This window comes from Choloepus didactylus, chromosome 2, assembly GCF_015220235.1.
Source record: "Choloepus didactylus isolate mChoDid1 chromosome 2, mChoDid1.pri, whole genome shotgun sequence".
In the NCBI taxonomy this organism is placed as follows: Eukaryota; Metazoa; Chordata; class Mammalia; order Pilosa; family Megalonychidae; genus Choloepus; species Choloepus didactylus.
The window spans coordinates 170,015,007-170,033,765 of NC_051308.1; the positions used below are offsets into that span (position 1 = coordinate 170,015,007).

General features: G+C 36.0%; 1 protein-coding gene across 5 annotated transcripts in view; it reads left to right on the top strand.

The window, feature by feature from the left end:
- Nucleotides 1–18,759, top strand: part of ERICH3 (glutamate rich 3) — a 152,534-nt gene that overhangs the window by 77,359 nt on the left and 56,416 nt on the right. For all 5 annotated transcript variants that reach the window (XM_037826907.1, XM_037826910.1, XM_037826909.1 and 2 more), the window contains 2 exons: nt 9,726–9,912; nt 14,896–15,197. In XM_037826907.1, coding sequence (XP_037682835.1) covers nt 9,726–9,912; nt 14,896–15,197 — 489 coding nt within the window. The remainder of the gene's footprint in view (nt 1–9,725; nt 9,913–14,895; nt 15,198–18,759) is intronic.

The window sequence follows — 18,759 nt, forward strand, 5'->3', positions numbered from 1 at the left end:
ATGAATTGCAAATATTTTTTCTAGTCCATGGTTTTTATCTTTTTGTTTTCATAATAGTGTCTTTTGAAGAACAGAAGGTTTAACTCTATTAAAGTCCAATTTGTTGTTGTTTTGTTTTTCTTCTATGGATTGTACTTTTGACGTTGTGTCTAAGAACTTTCTGCTTAACCCAAGGTTATGAAAATGTTCTCTTAAGTTTTCCTCCAGAAGTTTTAGAGTTTTAGTACTTACATTTAGGGCTACAATCTATTTTAAGTTAATTTATGCATATAGTGTGAAGTAAAGGTTTTCCAGAGAGACAACCAGTAGGATATATTACATATATACAAATATGAGAACTGTTTTAAGGAATTGGCTCACACAATTGTATGGGCTGGCAAGTAGCAATCTTAGAGAGAAATTTTGTTGTGTTCCCAATCATAGGGGGAAATCATTTAACCTCCTACCATCAAGTATGACATTAGCTGTAGATTTTCATAGATGCCTTTTATCAGTTTGAGGAAGTTCTCTTGTATTACTAGTTTGTTGGAAGATTTTTTTTTTTTTTAAATCATGAATAGATAATGGAGTTTGTCAAATGTTTTTTCTGTATTTTAAGGTCATGTAGTTTTTTCCTTTATACGATTAATATGGTGTATTAAATGCATTCATTTTGGCTTTTAAACAAACCTTGCATTCCCAGGATAAATCCCACTTGGTCACTGTATAACTCTTTTTTTTTAAATATGTTATTGGATTCAGTTTGCTAATGTTATTTTAAGGACTTTTGTTTCTATGTTCATGAGGGATAATGGTCTGTAATTTTCTTTTCTTGTGATGCTTTTGTCTGCCATAGAATGAGTTGAAAAGTATTCTTTTCTTCTATATTTTCTGAAAGAGCTTGTGAAGTTTGGTATTTTTTTTTCTTTATTTGGTAGAATTCATCAGTAAAACCATCCAGGCTTGGACTTTTCTTTATGGGACTACTTTTAATTACTAATTCAATTTCTTTACTTGTTAAAGGTAGTTTCAGACTTGTTATTTCTTCTTGGATCCATTTTGGTATTTGCATATTTTTAGGAATTTTTCCATTTCATCTAATTCATTGGCATAAAGTTGGCCATAATATTCCCTATAATCCTTTTAATTTCTTTAGAGTCTGTAGTCCTTCTTTCATTCCTGATTTTGGTAAATTTTCTTTTCTCCTTTTTTGTTAGCCAGGCTAGCTAAAGGTTAGTTAATGTTGTTGATCTGGCCAAAAAACCTGATTTTGGTTTTACTCTCTATTGTTTTTCTTTTTACTATTTCATTGATTTCCATTATAATCTTTATTATTTTCTTACTTTGGCTTGCTTAGGGTCTAGTTTGCTCTTCTTTTCTAGTTGCTTAAGATGGCAACTTAGGTTGTATGATTTGAGACCTCTGTTCTCTGTTAAAGGGCATTTAAAGCATTTAGACTTGTGGTACTTAATTTCCAAATATTTGGGGATTGCCCATATTTTTTATTGTTGATTTCTAATTTAATTTCTAATTTAATTCTGCTATGGTTGGAGAAAAAACGAAGAACATATGATATGATTTAATTCCTTTTAAATTTACTGAGACTTGTTTTATGGCCCATCATATGATCTATCCTGGAGAATGTACCATGTGTACTTGCAAAGAATATATGTTCTGCTGTTCTCATGCACTACTAAATAAATGCCAGTTTGATCAAGTTGGTTGATCAAGAGTATTGTTCAAATCTTCTATATTCTTGCTAATTTCTTTCTAGTTGTTTTTTCAATTAATGGGAGTAGGGTATTGAACCTCTAGCTATTATTTTTGAATTGTCTATTTCTCTCTCATTTCTTTTGGTTTTGCTTTCTGTAATTTGGGACTCTAAAAATGTGCAAACACTTAAAATCATTATATCTTTCTAATGTTTTCACACTCTTTTCATTATGAAATGGCCATCCTTATCTCTAGTAATATTTCTTATCTTAAAGTTTATGTTGTTTTATATTAATGTAGTTATGATTCCTGTTTTCCTGGAATATCTTTTTTTTTATCCTTTTATTTTCAACCTGTTTTGTCTCTTGTATACAGAATATAGCTGGATCTTGACCAGTCACCTTTTGAATTGGGGTGGTTAGTCCATTCACATTTAATTTAACTACTGACGAATAATATGTCATTCATATTACATCTGCTATTTTGCTGTATTTGTGTTCTACAAGTCTCATGTCTTTTTGGTTCCTTTGGTCATAATTTTTTTGTGTGTGTTAGATAAATGCTTTTAGTGTACCATTTATTTTCTCTGTTGATTTTGTGATATATATATATATATGAGTTATGTATATATTAGTAATATATATATTAGTTATTTTCTTAGTGGTTGCTGTAAGAATAAATATGCCTAGTAAGTTCTTATAATATTCTTCTGATTAGCACTAACAATTCTAGTAAACTTCAGAAATTTTACTCTACTATAGCTCCCTTTACCTTTTTCTCCTCTGTGCTATCGTTGTCTTAAACCTTACATCAGTTTATGTTATAAACCCAACAAGGCAGTGTTATGATTATTGCTTTATATAATCTCACATCTTTTAAAGAAATTATAAGAAGAAAGAAAATAACATATTTATAGAGTATTTTAAAAAATATTTACCCTCTTACTTCCCATTTTTAGTGCTTTTTATTTCTTCTGGTGCATTTGGGTTACAATCTAGAGCAAGACTGAAGGATTTCTTTTAGTATTTCTTGTGAGGCAGATCTGGTAGCTGTAAAATCTATCAGACTTTGGTTATCTGTTGCCTTAGTTTGCCTGAACTGCTATCACAAATATCATAAACTATTTTGCCTCAACAACAGGAATTTATTGTTTCATGGTTTCAGAGGCCAGAAATCCAACATGAGGTATAGACAATGCTTACTTTCTACCTGAAGACTGCAGCTTTCTGGTGGTTTCTGGCAATCCTTGGGGTTCCTTGGCTTTCTGATCACCTGGCAATCCTCTTCTTTGTTCTGTTCTTGCAATTTTCCACTGAATGCCAACTTCTGGTTCTTTATAAGTCCTTCAGTTATCCAGAATAAGACCACTCTCATTCAGTTAGGACCCTTCACTAAAAATCACATCATCAAAAGGTCTTATTTACAATGCATCCACACCCACAGGAATGCGGATTAAGAACATGTCTAAATTGGGTTATATAATTCAATTTACCACATCTGTGAATGTCTTTATTTTACATTCATTTTTGAAGGGTAGTTTTGCTGTATGTATAATGATTGATATACAGTTTTTTTTTTTTTTCTTTCAGCACTTTGAATATATCATTCCACTCCCTCTGGCCTCCCTTCTTCCTTTTGAGAATTCAGTCACTAACCATATTTTAATTTCTTCATATATAATGAGTTTATTGCTTGCTGCCTTCAAGATTATCTCTTTATCTTCGACTTTTGACAGTTTGACTATAATATGACTAGGTGTAGGTCTCTTACTGTTTTTCCTACCTAGGTAGGGTCCGTTGAGCTACTTGGATCTTTAGATTAATATTTTTTGTGAAATTTAGAAGTATTTTTTTTGTCATTCTTCAGCTTTCTCTCTTTCCACTTTTTCTGGGACTTCCATCACACATATGCTTGTGAGCTTAATGTTGTTCCACCCATCTCTGAGGCTCTGGTAATTTTTCTTCAACCTTTTTTCTCTCTACTCTTCATAGTGTATAATTTCTGTTGCTCTATTTTCAAGTTCACTGATTATTATGTGATTTCAAATCATCTGCTGAGCCCCTTTAGTGAATTTTTTACTTTAGTTATTATATTTTCCAACTCCAGATTTTGTTTGGTTCTTTTAGATAATTTTATCTCCTTATTGAGGCTTTTTTTGAGTTATTGTCATCATGTTTTCCTTGAATCCCTTAAACATGCTTTCTTTTATGTCTCTGTATGTATTCATAATAACTTCTTGGAAGTCTTTGTATTCTAAATAAAAATCTGATGACACTCAGAGGCAGTTTCTGTTGACTGCTTTTTGGCCTGAGTATGGGTCACACTTCCCTGTTTCTTTACATGTCTTTTGATTTTTGCTTAACACCTGGGCATTTTAGTTAATATATTGTAGCAAAAATAGACTCTGACTTTTTCTCCTTTAATTTTGTTGTTGCTGTTTTGTTGTTGCTGTTGTTTTTTTGTTTAGTAACTTGTCTGAAAAAATCTCTGAAATTTGCCAACTCTGGAGAGCAGCCAAACCTGGAGTGGTTTCTCTACTCAGATTTTTTTTAATATTCTTTTTTTTTTTTCCCACTATTTAGGCTGGCCTCCTAGTGTTGCTCCTGTGTTTGTATAACTTAGTAGTCAATCAGTGATTTTCAGAGGTTTTGTTCAAGTAACTGGAGCCAGTAAGTCTTCCAATTTCTTCCAGTATATCTGTTTGTGAGTTCAGGAGTACATTCAAAGTTCAGGCAGTTTTCAAGTCTGCCCCATCTTTTACTTTCTGTCACATTCTTTCATGTCTCCTCTGTGCATTGGCATAAGCTCCAGGTAGGCCACAGATATATGACTAGATTGGGCCCTCTCCAATCTCTCTGATGTATACATGCCATTTCCAGTTAGCTGGGATATGTAGACAGCTTATCAAGAGCATCCATGACTGCCTTATTTCCTGGATCTCTCTGTTGAATGTCTGACTAGTCTGTCAGTCTTTTGTTTGCCCCAGCTAGAATTACAACCTCAGGCTAGTAGAACCTCTGACCCTTCCTGCTTTTGAGATTGCTGCTTATTATTGGTAATGCTGCAGACCATAGATTTACTTATTTATTTATTTATTTACTTATTTATTTATTTATTTTTGCCATCTGTTCAAAATCAAGTCAGTCCCTTCTAGCACTGAAACTGCTGGTTATTTGTGTCTTGTCCTACTACCCTATTGGTGCTACAGCACTGACCTAGTAGAAGGTATGGGGTGGGAATGGGGGTGGAATCATCCCCAGGCAAGAGTATCACATATTTCCACTGTTCTCACTTAAAGAACAGAAATTTTTCATAAATATGTGCTTATCAGTTTGTTGTAAGTCTTTGGTTTATTTCCAGTTTGCTGAAGTTGTTGATTTTGATAATTTTACAGTTGCTTTTAGGGGAGAGGATTTGGTGACTTCCTCACTTCAGAAGTATAGCATATTAATTTTGTCTCTCTTGCTAAATTGTAACTTCTTGAGGGAGGTGAACACAGTTGATATTTTTGCTGCATTTTAGTTTCCCTTAAGTACTTAAAAATGCTTATCAGACAATTCTCATTGTCAGATAACTATGAATAACTAAAATTTGCCAGAACTTTATAAAAATTATGTAATCTTTAAAACTACTCAGTGAAGTGGGTAGAATGGCTTGCCACCCCTCCAACCCTCATTTTATGGATCAGAATTCTGAAATGCAGCAAAGTTAAGTGACTTGCCGAGGAGCACTCAACTAATAAGTGAAAAACTGCTGTGGACCAAGGTCTTCTGATTTCTGGTCTCTATTCTTTCCATTAATCCATGCAGAAACCATTAAGTTGGGGTTGGGAGGGGTCACTAAGTTTTAAAATATAAAATTATAGAAGAAATAATAAGGGAGTTAAGCCAGAGATAGTCCATTCTTGTTTAATAAGATTGAAAAAAAAGGAGAAAAATGAGATAATAGTTGGGTTATGCTCTCCAGTCACATGGGTTTCAAATTGGAGGGCAGTCAGATTTAGAAGAAGCTGGTTCCTGTGCCCCTTCCTAACGTTTCCCTGTCTGTAGTCCCTTCCTGGGCTGCTTAACTTAGGGAAATTTAGGGTGTGGTGCTGCAGCACAAAGGATATTACATGAGTGTGTGATTCAAGTTTCTAGTCTAATCAAAGTGAACCAGCTTTCTAGTTACCACTTAAGATTTTTTAATCTGTTCTATCTTAGTTTTCCCAGACACTAACATATTCAGTTTTCTCTCTCCTACTTTGTTTAACATTATAAACATTAAGATTTAAATGAAAGAATTTTCTTTACAGTAAATATTTTCTTTAGAGCGAGTTGTATCTAATTTGGATCTATTTATTAGGGGCATAATGTGTGTGTTATACCCATAGTGCTTCTAGATTAATGTGAAAAAATAGGTTAAAGTAACATTCACTACTTATTTATTAGGGGCTTCTTAAGCCATTGTCTGAGATCCAGAGAAACAAAGGTGAGTTAGGCCAGTATCAGCTCTCAATGTTTCGCAGACATGCTGGGTAGCAAACATTTAGATAACAGGTTCTCAGATGTGGTCCCTAGACCATTAGCATCAGCATCATATAACAGCTTGCTAGAGAGGCAAATTCTTGGCCCCTATACCAGACCTACTGAATCAGAAACTTTGGGGTGAGGCTCAGCAATATGTGCTTAGGAGCACCACAGGTGTTTCTGATATATGCTAAAGTTTGAGAACCACTCGTTTACCCATATTATAATAAATTATAATAAGTACCACAATAGGAAATGTATACAAGGTACAGAGGTGAAAATTATTAACTCATTATTGGTAGAAATAAAAGGGCTCAGAGAGGTTTTATGTAGGTAATAATGTTAGAAATGTTCGTGCAAAGCAGGTCCTGAGACACCCTGTAGAATTTTCTCAGACTTAAGATTTGGGACTTCTAGAGTGGGATTTTTTCCAAAGAGCATTATAAAGACTTGGAACATCTGAAAGCTATTTGTTGTGGGGCAGTGGTTCTTAATACAAGCATACTTCATTTTATTGTACTTTGCTTAATTATGCTTCACAGATACCGCTTTTTTTTTTTTAACAAATTGAAAGTACGTGGCAACCCTGCATCACAAATCTATCAGTGCCATTTTCCCACAACAACATGTGCTCAATTTGTGTCTCTGTGTCACATTTTCATAATTCTCACAATATTTCAAACTTTTTCATTATTAGTATATCTGATATGGTGATCGATCTATGATCTTTATGTTACTAATGTAATTGTTTGGGGCCTCCAAGAACCACCCCCATGTAAGAGGGAGAACTTAATCAACAAATGTTGGGTGTGTTCTGACTACTCCACCGACTGGCTGTTCCTCCATCTCTCTCTCTCTCTCTCTCCTTGGGCCTCCTTATTCCCTGAGATGCAACTACATTGGAATTAGGCCATTTAATAACCCTACAGTGGCCTCTAAGTATTCTAGTGAAAGGAAGTATCACGCATCTCTCACTTTAAATCAAAAGCTAGAAATGATCTAAGCTTGGTGAGGAAGTCATGACAGAGTCAGGGCCTCTTGTGCCAAACATATAGCCAAATTATGAATGCAAAGGAAAAATTCTTGATGGAAGTTGGAAGTGCTACTCCAGCGAACACACAAATGACAAGAAAGTGAAATAGCCTTATGGCTGATATGGAGAAAGTTTTAGTGGTCTGGATAGAAGATCAAACCAACCACAACATTCCCTTAAGTCAAAGCATAATTTAGAGCATGGCCCTACTTCTCTTCAATTCTATGAAGGCTGAGAGAGGTGAGGAAGCTGCAGAGGAAAAGTTTGGAGCCAGCAGAGGTTGGGTTCATCAGGTTTAAGGAATGAAGCCATTTCCGTAACATACAAGTGCAAGGTGAAGCAAAAAGGCTGGTATAGATGCTACAGCAAGTTATCCAGAAGATCTAGCTCAGACAATTGGTGAAAGTGGCTACACTGAACAACAGATTTTCAATGTAGATGAAATAGCTTATATTGGAAGAAGATGCCATATAGGAATTTCATAGCTAGAAAGAAGTCATTACCTGGCTTCAAAGTTTCAAAGGACAAGCTGCCTCTCTTGTTACAGGCTAATGCAGCTGGTGACTTTAAATTGAAGCTAATGCTAATTTATCATCCTGAAAATCCTAGGGCCCTTAAAAATCATGCTAAATCTACTCTGTCTATGCTCTGTAAATGGAACAACAAAGCCTTGATGACAGCACATCTGTTTAATAACACAGTTTACTGAATATTTTAAGCCTACCATTGAGACCTATTGCTCACAAGAAAAGATTCCTTCCAGAATATTACTGCTCATTGACAATGCACCTGGTCACCCAAGAGCTCTGATGGATATGTGCCATGAGATTAATGTTTTCATGTCTGCTATTCCAACATCCATTATGCAGCCCATGGATCAAGGAGTAATTTTGACTTTCAAGTCTTATTATTTAAGAAATACATTTCATAAGGCTATAGCTACAGTAGACAGTGACTTCTCTGATGGATCTGAGCAAAGTCAATTGAAAACCTTCTGGAAAGGATTCACCATTCCAGATGCCATTAAAAACATTGATGATTCATGGCAGGGGGGGGGGTGCTAAAATATCAAAATTAACAGGAATTTGGAAAAAGTTAATTCCAACCCTCATGGGTTACTTTAAAAAGTTCAAGACTTCAGTGGAGGAATCAACTGCAGATGTGTGGAAATAGCAACAGAACTAGAATTAGAAGTGGAGCCTGAAAATGTGACTGAATTACTGCAGTCTCATGATAAAATGTTAATAGAGGAGGAGTTGCTTCTTGTGGATGAGCAAAGAGGTTTCTTAAGATGGAATCTCCTCCTGGTGGAGATGCTGAAATGACAACCAAGGATTTAGAATAGTACATAAACTTAGTTGATAAAGCCTCAGCAGGGTTTCAGAGAATTGACTCCAATTTTGAAAGAAATTCTACTGTGGGTAAAATGCTATCAAATATCATTGCTTGCTACAGAGAAACCTTTCATGAAAGGAGGAATCAATCGATAAGGCAAACTTCATTGTTGTCTTATTTTAAGAAATTGCCACAGTTGCCCCAACCTTCAGCAACCACCATCCTGATCAGTCAGCAGCTGTTAACATTGAGGCAAGACCCTCCGCCAGCAAAAAGATTATGACTGAAGGTTCAGATGATGGTTAGCATTTTATAGCAAAAACGGTGTTTTTCAACTAAGGTGTGTACAATTGTTTTTTAGACATAATGCTATTGCAAACTTAATAGACTACAATATAGTATAAGTTTTATATGCACTGGGAAGCCAAAAAATTCATGTAACTCACTTTATTTGCTTTACTGTTGTAGTCCAGAACTGAATCTGCAATATCTCCAAGATGTGCCTATATATTGGCAGGAAGGGGAGTTAAGAAAAGCAGCCTCAGGTTCATACAGAACTGAGTATAACTGGAAGATGGATTAATTCTGCCACACTCATATATGTATTATGATGTTTCAAATTGCAACTAAAAATACAAATCTATTCAAAAGCATTACTGAGTTCACAGTAGCCTTTTGTCATTAAGTACTTTCTTTATCAATAAATACCATAGTCAGATAATTAGGGTCCTGGACCCTAGAGTTAGAGATGTTTAGATTCAAACTCTAATTTTCCCACTTATTGTATGACATTGAGTAAATTACTGGACTTCTCTCTGTCTTAATTCTTTCATCTGGAAACTAGGGATAACAGTATGTACACTTCAAGTTAATGTTGAGAAATAGCACACCTAAGGCAACCAGGTGCAACCCCTGGCCACGATAAGAGCTCATATAATGTTAGGTACTATTATTTTATTACAAATGAGCTTTATAAAGACTTGGAGTATTTATTACAAATAAAACCAATAGAATGTGTTTTTATGATTGAAATTGTCTTCAAATTAAGAAGGTGATCTAGGACATAATACTTTATTTTTCTAACAGTAAAATGTGATTTAGAACATCTTAGGCCAAAGTGAGTTGTTTTCACTTATGTATTTCCTTTTTATTTCCAGAGACCTTTCAGTTTATCTCCAAAAGGCACCATGGTTTCCCCTTCAGTCTCACCTTTTTCCTGAATGGCATACAGGTGAACAGGTTAAGCTCCTGCTGTGAATATAAACATCGGAAAGGTTCCAGACTTGGAGGCAAACGTGGCTACTTTGGTTTTGTGTGTGTCGAGAAATCATCACCCTGCTACAAGTATGGAAACAAATTTCCTTTGCTAGAGTACAAGCATTGCTAAATTTTTCTTAAGCTTCTACTGATGCATTTTGCCTAACAATTTTGTTAAGAAACTTAGTGTAGATGAGTCTAAAATAGCTAAGTGAAAGGTTTTTCTTATTAGAATCCTGGAGTATTTGAAATTATAGGATATAAATCTAAAAATCAGGATTCTAGACACATCAGATGACAGAGATAAAAGCTGGTGGTGTTTCAAATTCTGTTTCTCTTTCTCTTTCTCCCTTTGCCTATACTGCTTTAACTTCTGTTTCTGAACAACTGGAAAGGTATCCAGTGAGCATGTACTAAGAGGGCAGACTGGGAGAAGAAGATTTGGGGGTGGGGTGAAATGAAGGAGCTTTGGTTTTGGACACAATAAGTTGGAGACATCTATTAGATATGTAAGTTGAAATATTAGATAGGCAGTTAGATATGTGAATCTGGGGTCAGGTGAGATTCAGGCTGGAGATATAAATCTGTGAGTAGTTTGCATATAGATGGCATTTAAAGCCTTAAGATTTAAAAAATCTTAGCAATAGAATGCAGATGGTGTCTGAGTAATGGGCTCTGGGTCACTACACTTTAGAGGTGAGGAAGATAAAGAGGAACTAGCAAAGGGACTAAGATGGAAATCCAGTGGTTAAAAAGAGAACCAACAGTGATGTTCAGGAAATGAACAAAATGTGTGAATAAGGGCATAATAACAGCATCAATTGGATGGATAGGTTAAGTCAACTGAAGACTGAGGGTTGAACATTGATTTGGTATTTGTTGGTCTTTGGTGATCTTGGTGGAGTGGTAGGGATGAAAGCTTGATTGAAGTGTGCTAAAAAGATAATTGTAAGAAAACTAAAACCAGAGAATATTGATGTCTTACTTTGTCAAAGCTGCCATTACCAATACCACACAATGGGTTGGCTTAAAAAATGAGAATTTATTGGCTCACAGTTTTGAGGCCAGAAGAAGTCAAAGATCAAGATATCAGCAAGGCTTGTTTTCTCCCCCAAGATTGTAGCATTCTGGTGCTTCTGGTAATCCTTGGGATTCCTTGGCCTGTTTCTGCCCCGCATCACAGGGCAATGTCCTCTCCTTTCTTGCTTTTGTGACTCCTGGGTCTTCTTTAAAAGGTCCCCAGTAATCTGTATTAATACCTTCCCTCATTCAGTTGAGCAACATCATAACTAAAAATAACATCTTCAAGAAGTACTATTTACAACGGGTTCACACCCACAGCAATGTGGATTAAGATTAAGAACAAGTTTTTTCGTAACTCAATCTACCTCAATAGGCAACTCTTTTTTGAGGAGTTTTGCTATAAAGGATAGAAATGAGACAGTAGCCAAGAGGAGAGTCATTAAATCTGGCTTTATATTTTTAAGAAGGGAGACAGTATAATATGTTTATATACCGATAGACAGGATGACTCCCTAGAGCAAAAATCTATGAAGCATGGCATAGAGAGGAAACTGCTGGAGCAAAAAGCCTGTGTACACTAGAATAGATGGGATATAAGGCTTAAGTGGAGGCACTAGCCTTTAGAAGAGGATAAAATTTCTTCTACCATAACAGGAAGAAAGATGGAGCACAGGGTAGAGAGTGAGGTAGGCTGGTGGATGTGCTGGGACAAGCCGAAAGTTCTCTGCTGATTGTTTCTATTTTCTCAATTATACAGGAGCCAAATTTATCAGCTGAGGGTAGGACTGAGGGAGGAGGGGTTGGAAGTTTTAGGAGAGAGAAGAGGTGTGAAGCAGTCTTCCAGAAAAGTAGGAGAGTGAATGACCTAGGGCAATATAGTAGGAGTGCCCAGCTGTACTTAGGGCCACATGAAGTTGCTTTCTGGTCCCAACTCAAATCTGCTATTTCCATATTTGTGGGAAAGCAGTTTAACACATTTCTATTTAACTCGCAGGAGAGCTAATGAGCTACTTACAATCATTCATGTATAAACACATTGCATTCTTTGGGAATTGCTATAAAAATCTAAGCTTTAAATTTTTAGCATTGAATACTTTCTATGTAGGTTTCATAATCAGTACCAAAATCTGATTGATTACATCTGTTCTCCTATTCAACCCTTACTAACCTCTATACAGTTCTTTCTACAATTTTGGCACTTCTTGGTCCCCTTTAGTTTCTTCCTTCAATCTTTTTGAATAACAGTAACAAAATGGGTGTTATGTTAAAGAATAAGGCCCTTTGCCCTCAACTAAAGGACACAGTTCTTATAAGTAGTTTTCATTTTTTTTTCTTGAAATCTATGAATATCAAGAGTAGGGCAGTGTAGTGTCATTTGATGTCTCCTGTTGCAGATCCAGCTTGGATTAAATGGAGCAGGAGTACTAGACACTAGATCCTGACTTGATCCTACAGTGGTGTTTCCAGTGGCACCAAAATTGCAGAACCCCAGTTTGAGAACTATCCTAATGGGATTGATTTCATTTATAATATTGTACAACCATGGCTTTTTGTCACATCTATAATAATACCTTTTGTTATCTTAAGGTTGTACAATAATTCCTCTAATTTGTTCAAAATGAAATTAATTCTAATTCTTTTTTAAAAATACCAGTTCCTGGACCTCTTAAGATGAGAAGGCGGAGGTAGTCAAATAATACAATAGGGAATTCTACTTCAAAGATTGATTAGGCATTGCTTCTTTAAGGGCCTTGGGAAATAACAAAAGCTCAACAGTGATTACTTCCAAAGTGTGGTATTTTCACAACTGTACCCCTCCCTCAATCATGGAAACTGTTTGAAGAGGCATAGTAGTTATTTTTAGTTGTCAGAATGAAACACAGGAAGAAGAAGAATTGCCTGCTTTGAGCTTCAGAATTCACACCTCAAATTATACTCAGAAGTCAAATAGGTAGTCAGTGATGAGGAGGCACAGATGTTACTCACTTTGTTTGTCCAATTCCCTTAAGCAGATGGGCAATAAAATCTCTGTGCTTGCTGTAGGGAGGTGTCAAAGCCTCTACACAGTCACAACATAAACTAAAATTAACAGCATATCAGAGGCTCCAAATCGATAGATTTGGGGCTGCCATTGATAAGGGAAGAACAGCTTGAACAGAAGGCAATGCTAGTAATCATATTCTATGAAGGTTCATGACATCTTCATTCCAAGGCAAGCAATGTGCTAAGCACATCACCATTAAAGTCAAGAGGTATTTATCAAGCTTAATATGGATGAGGTGAGTATTTTCTTACTGTCTTTTTTTTACAGCATGGGAGTCACTTGAGTGCAAATGCTTTTAGCTTTACTTTATGAGGACACAATGAAAAGATAGTGATATGAGTAAGTTCTCATATTTGCTCATTGGGAGAATTAATTAAGATCAATTCCTATGCTATTTCTAGACTGGATTTGGCTGGAATTCAGTGGAACCTTCAGGATAAGAAATTGCCATTGGATTTGTTTCACGTTGAGGCAATTTTCAGATTTTATGTAATATTCCTATCCCTTCTGGATGGACAAATCTTGACTCCATTCTGGTCCCTTTTCACCCACCCCACTATAAGTGACTTAGTTCCCCGACAGTTGTACAGCATGGAGAGAGGGGGTCATGGGAAGTTCCAGAGAAGGAGGAATATGGAAATAAGGAGACTGATAAGTGCCAGATACCTTTTTCAGGTCATGGATTGTCTCCAGGCCTGAGCTGGGAAGAAACTTCCCCAGATTGTGTTAGTTTCTGATGAGGAAGTGTGAGTACTTTCTCTGGGGGTTATGTCTAGCATTGCAACATTTGTCTGAGTTCCTAGTCATCTTAGAGGGCAATACCTGTAATAAGCAATATGATTGTGCTTCACTGTGAGGTGATAGAGTAAGCCTTGAGCTGGAATCCTGGCTCCATCACTAACTAGCTGGGTGACCTTGGGCAAGTCACAGAACCCTTTGAGCCTCAGTTTTTTGTTTGTAATATGGTGATCATAATTCTTAATTCATTAATCTGTGGAGTAATGAACCCTGTAAGATAATGTATATAAAGTACCCAGCAAAGAGCTTGAACAAGAGTAAGTGTTGAATAATCTTTCCATTATCATAATCATCCTTTTTACTAAAGCATTATTACCATGATTGGAATTCTTATTTTGATATTAGCTTGAGATATGGAAAAAGGCTATAGAAGAAAATGTATTCATATTACTTTTGTTATATCTGATTTGAAAAATATTTTTCCCTAAAATGATATAATACATTCATATCATCTGTCTGATTCGCCAGACTTGACTTTGAATGACTCCTTGTGACCTCTAAAAATGTTTTGTCATCTTCAGAGAACAGAAGCTTATTGCCAGCAAAATTATCAAAAGAATGTAATACAGGCTTCAAAAGGCCATTCAAAAAGCAATAATGACAGTTCTATTAAAATAAGCATGTAGATTCCTGAGGTGTTTACTTAAAGGGCACAGCGACATTTGACTATATATGTTTCTTTAAAAGTCAATCATATTTATTTAGAGACAATCTTGTATATAAGTTTTGTTGTTGTTTTTGTGTTTTGGGAAGAATAAATTACCAAAGGCTGAATCTTTGATCCCTATATTCTCAGACTGCATCCTTGATTGTTTTTGTCTGTTTCCCCGTGTTTATAAGCACAAGTGCTCTTTTATCATTTTATTCTCATGTAAGGACTTGAATAATATGTATATTGAATTCTGAAATAAGTTCAAAAATAAGCTTTAAAGCACAAATTTTAGTTTGAGGCTACAGTACTTAGTTGAGTTGTTTACTTGTTAATTGTTGTGGGTAAGATTATTAAAAATTTCTTGTGTTTACTTACATAATTTTAGTATCAATGAGGAGAAAAGAGTTTATTTTTAATTGACATGTCTAAGTCACAATAAAAATATTTCTAACATTTCTTACTAGAGTAAATGATAAGTGCTTTTAAAAGCTTTGTGGTTCCACGGTGCTGTATGTAAAGGTTAATGAATACTTTATGTTGATACTTTTCGTAGGTGCATTATTGCAATGGGGCTTGACAAAAAAACATCTTCACAAAAAACTAGGAAAGAGAAGAATGCTGAGCAAAGAGAGGAACTGAAGAAGACTGAGGAGAAACTGAGGAAGGATAAAGAGTACATGGTACAGAGAAGGAATGCGCTCGAGGGGAACAAAACCTTTCCCTCAGCCATTTTTTCAGTTCAAAGAGAAAAAAATGGCATCAGAGAAGTGAGAACTGCTATAGAAGAAATGAAACATAAAGGAAAACTAGGAGAAGACATTTGGGAAGACGACCAGGACGTTACATTTAAATATGGTAATCAATAACACGGGGTTCTTTTGTTGCTTCTGCTGCTGTTGTTTGGTCTATCTTTAAAATGTGATTACCACAATTTGCAAAAAGGTCCATTAGTTGTTTTCCACTTATGATCTTTAGGCAACGCTGTCATATGTGAGGAAACCCTGCCCTTCTCTACTGTTCTGCACGGAGTCCTGGGTCACTTACCTTAGAAGGGCAGGCCTGACCCCAGAGGGGTTAAGGGTGCTTGTGGGAGGGGGAGAGAGCAGGGGCTCAGAGCCCTGTGAGCTTGAGGACATGTTGACTTCAGCACAGAACATTTTGACCAAATAAAAGTCTGCCTAATTTTTAGTTTCTGAATGTATGTACTTGCTTTGGTGAGATTGATGAGTTGCTTTGACATCAGGTAGGTACAATCTCTATTGCTTATATGGTGATAGTATTCCATAACTAAAGCATGGGGGCTAGAGCCTATCTGTCTGCCTTTCTTACTTTCTTGCCTTCTCTCTCTCTATATATATATGTATGTATGTATATCTACACAGATTCATAATTCATATAGCTACACACATATATAGAAAACCTTTTAAAAATAAGAGTGATGACAATAATCATAAGAGTGCCAGGCACCAAGCACTGTGCCAGGCATTTCCCATGTTCTGTTTCATTTTATTCTCACCATCTGATGTGTAGTAGGAATTATTATACCCTTCATTTTACAGTTTGGGAAACTGAGGCTCAGAGAGCTGCAGTTTTTCAAAGTCACACAGAGAAAAAGTAGCAGAACTAGAATGCAAACCCAGGTTTGTCTAATTCCAAAGTCCAGGCTTTCAAATTCTGTACATCATCTATTCTATATAAATATCCTAGATGCTACATGGTGATGGGAGATGTGGCCAAATCATCAGAAAGGATACCTGCCTGAGTGTTCCTGTTACATCTAGGAGACAAAGCCAGTATTAGAGTAGCAAGACCTGTGGGTTGGGATGGCCTGTAGAGGGCTAGAGCATCAGAGCTATCTTCTTCCTCACCTTAGCTTGTCGCTATACAAGATTTCAGAAATCCACTAATTTCAGAGCTGCTAAAGCCCTGGACTTTGTTTATTGCTGAAATAATGTGATTATCTTAAAAAAGATTTCACTCATAACACACTTACCTGGTTCATCTCTCTCCATGAGCCCTTCTATTCTTTATTCTTATCTTGGACCGAGAATTTAAAAATATCGAAAGCAGCACCCATAGCAGAGAGATTAACAAATGGGATATGTTTTCGTTTGTTTTAACTTTCAAGGCATGGAAGTTTATTAAAATCTATGTTCAATAGAGGCTTTTCATTTTCTTCTATCATTTTTTTTCTTTAATCTACATGGGTAGTGTTGTAAGTGACATATTTTATACTATGATTCAGTTTTCCCTCACATCTCTCTTCTGTGTTGGCTAGTTAATGAACTTTAAACGCCCATTTCAATTTAAAAAAAAAAAATATAGAAGAAGAAACAGCAGCCACAAGGCTTCAGCTCTCTGCAGAGCAGCCAATCATGGTAAGGGCAGCAAGAATCTTGAGTGAGGTCAGCGAGGTAGGGCTGTGGCTGGATTGACGTTGACCTGGAGTTGACTTGTTTCTTCATTTCTGGGGATACCAGACAACAACCTCATTAAGTTCTCTGGAAGAAGCAAGTAGGATGGGGAAACAGAAGAAGTTGTGAAAAGGAATCCAGAAAGCACACCAGTGGTCCATTCATATTGAAAATATTGAGTAGGTGCCACATTTTGAGCTATAATGCTAACGGAACGCTCCTGGTTAACAGAAAGATAATATTTAGATGTGTTGATGGTGGTGGGGAGAGCACAGGACAGCCTCGAATTTCCTATTTTGAGAGAAAACACAGAAGTTCCTGCAAAACAGGATGCAGGGAATGTTCTTGTGGTTCACTACGTGTTCCTTCAATTTTATGTTCTGCTTCAATAATATAGCTGTAATTTGTCCTAATTGAGGACACTTGTAGGTCTCTGATTTTAATCAGGTGCTTCCATTGAAGAGTATTGCTGTCAATGGAGCACAGATTGCCTTTCTCCTGTTTTATGACCCACTCCCTTCATCTCCCAGACACAACCACTATCACTGTTAATCCCGAATATTTATTAGGAGCCTACTGGCCCTGGCACTATACTAAGCATGTTTCAGGGATTCCTGCTTTTAGTACTCACCAGAGTTTTGTAAGGCAGGTCCTACTCATGATAAAGATGGAGAATATGAAGCTCAAAGATGTTAAGGAAATTGTCCAAGGCCACAGAGCTTGTAAGTGTTTTAACCAGGACTTGGGCACATGACTTCCTGATTCCCCTCATACTCTGTCTGGTTTCTCATTATCTTGTGGCCAGAAGCAAATATACGTAAAGTGATGTATGGTTGTAACTCTCTGTATTCTGCTGTTAACTTCAATTCCTGCTTTTACTAAACTTTCCATGATCCCTCAAAATGACTTTTCCATCCTCCTTTGATTCCATCCCACTTATTTGACATGGTCTCGTATAACTAATCATGAGTCCTATATGAAAATAAATGGCATTAGAGCCCAGTAGAATTGGGACCCTACATTACTGAGGGCAATGTATAAAGACTATTATGAGTACATTACCTCTTATGTACTTACATCTTATTTCCTCGACAACAGTTGGACACTCCTTGATGGCAGAGATTTTGTTATTGTAATGACTTTTCTCTTGGAATTTTATTCTTGTCCAAAGAGAAAGTTGTCAATAAAGATTTATTGATAGCTACCTGGGCCGAATGAGTAACTATCTTACAACTTAGCCTGCAATACTTGGATCAAAATATTTCTTTGCTTTTATTTACTATTTCCTGTTTGTATCAAGCCATGCAAATATAAACCAACTTCTTCATCTTCTTATTTTATGATTTTGTTTTACTCATTTTAATTCACATTTCTTGTTCTCCATATGAAATCTCTTTCATGTTAATATTCTTGTGGTGACTTCTTTTCGTTTGCCTGTCCTCAATGCAGTTGTTGATTTCTTTTTGCTCTTACATCTCCCTCATCTGATCTCTGAATTAACACAGCTTTCTTCATATGCGCAGGGCATGCATTTCTGAATTAAGTTTCTTTCATTGCAGCATGGCAGTGGATAGCTCTCATTTACTCAAGAGTTCCCCACCACTGGGAAAGAAGCCAGAAAATCTAATAACTAAAACACACAAAATAAGGAAATCTTTACTTTTCCTGTAATTTTTATTTTAGAAATAATTGTTTATTTGCTTAATTGGTTCTGCATGAGATCCTTCTGCTTTCTATCCCTGGCATGTTGTCACTTCAAGATTTTTAGGTTTTGGTAGAAAGAAAAAGGGGAACAATTAGATATGAAAGGTGAAAAATTATAACCACAAGGGACAGCTGGAGTTTATCTGATATGACAGTTTCCTTTTCCTGCTACAGATTTGTTGCACCTCTGTAAGGAATGCAGCAAATTACTGGTCATGACAGGAATGCCCTATTTTATAAGAATTTGTATCCTTGGAATGTAATTTTTTCATTTACCATGAAAATGAATAATACAAATT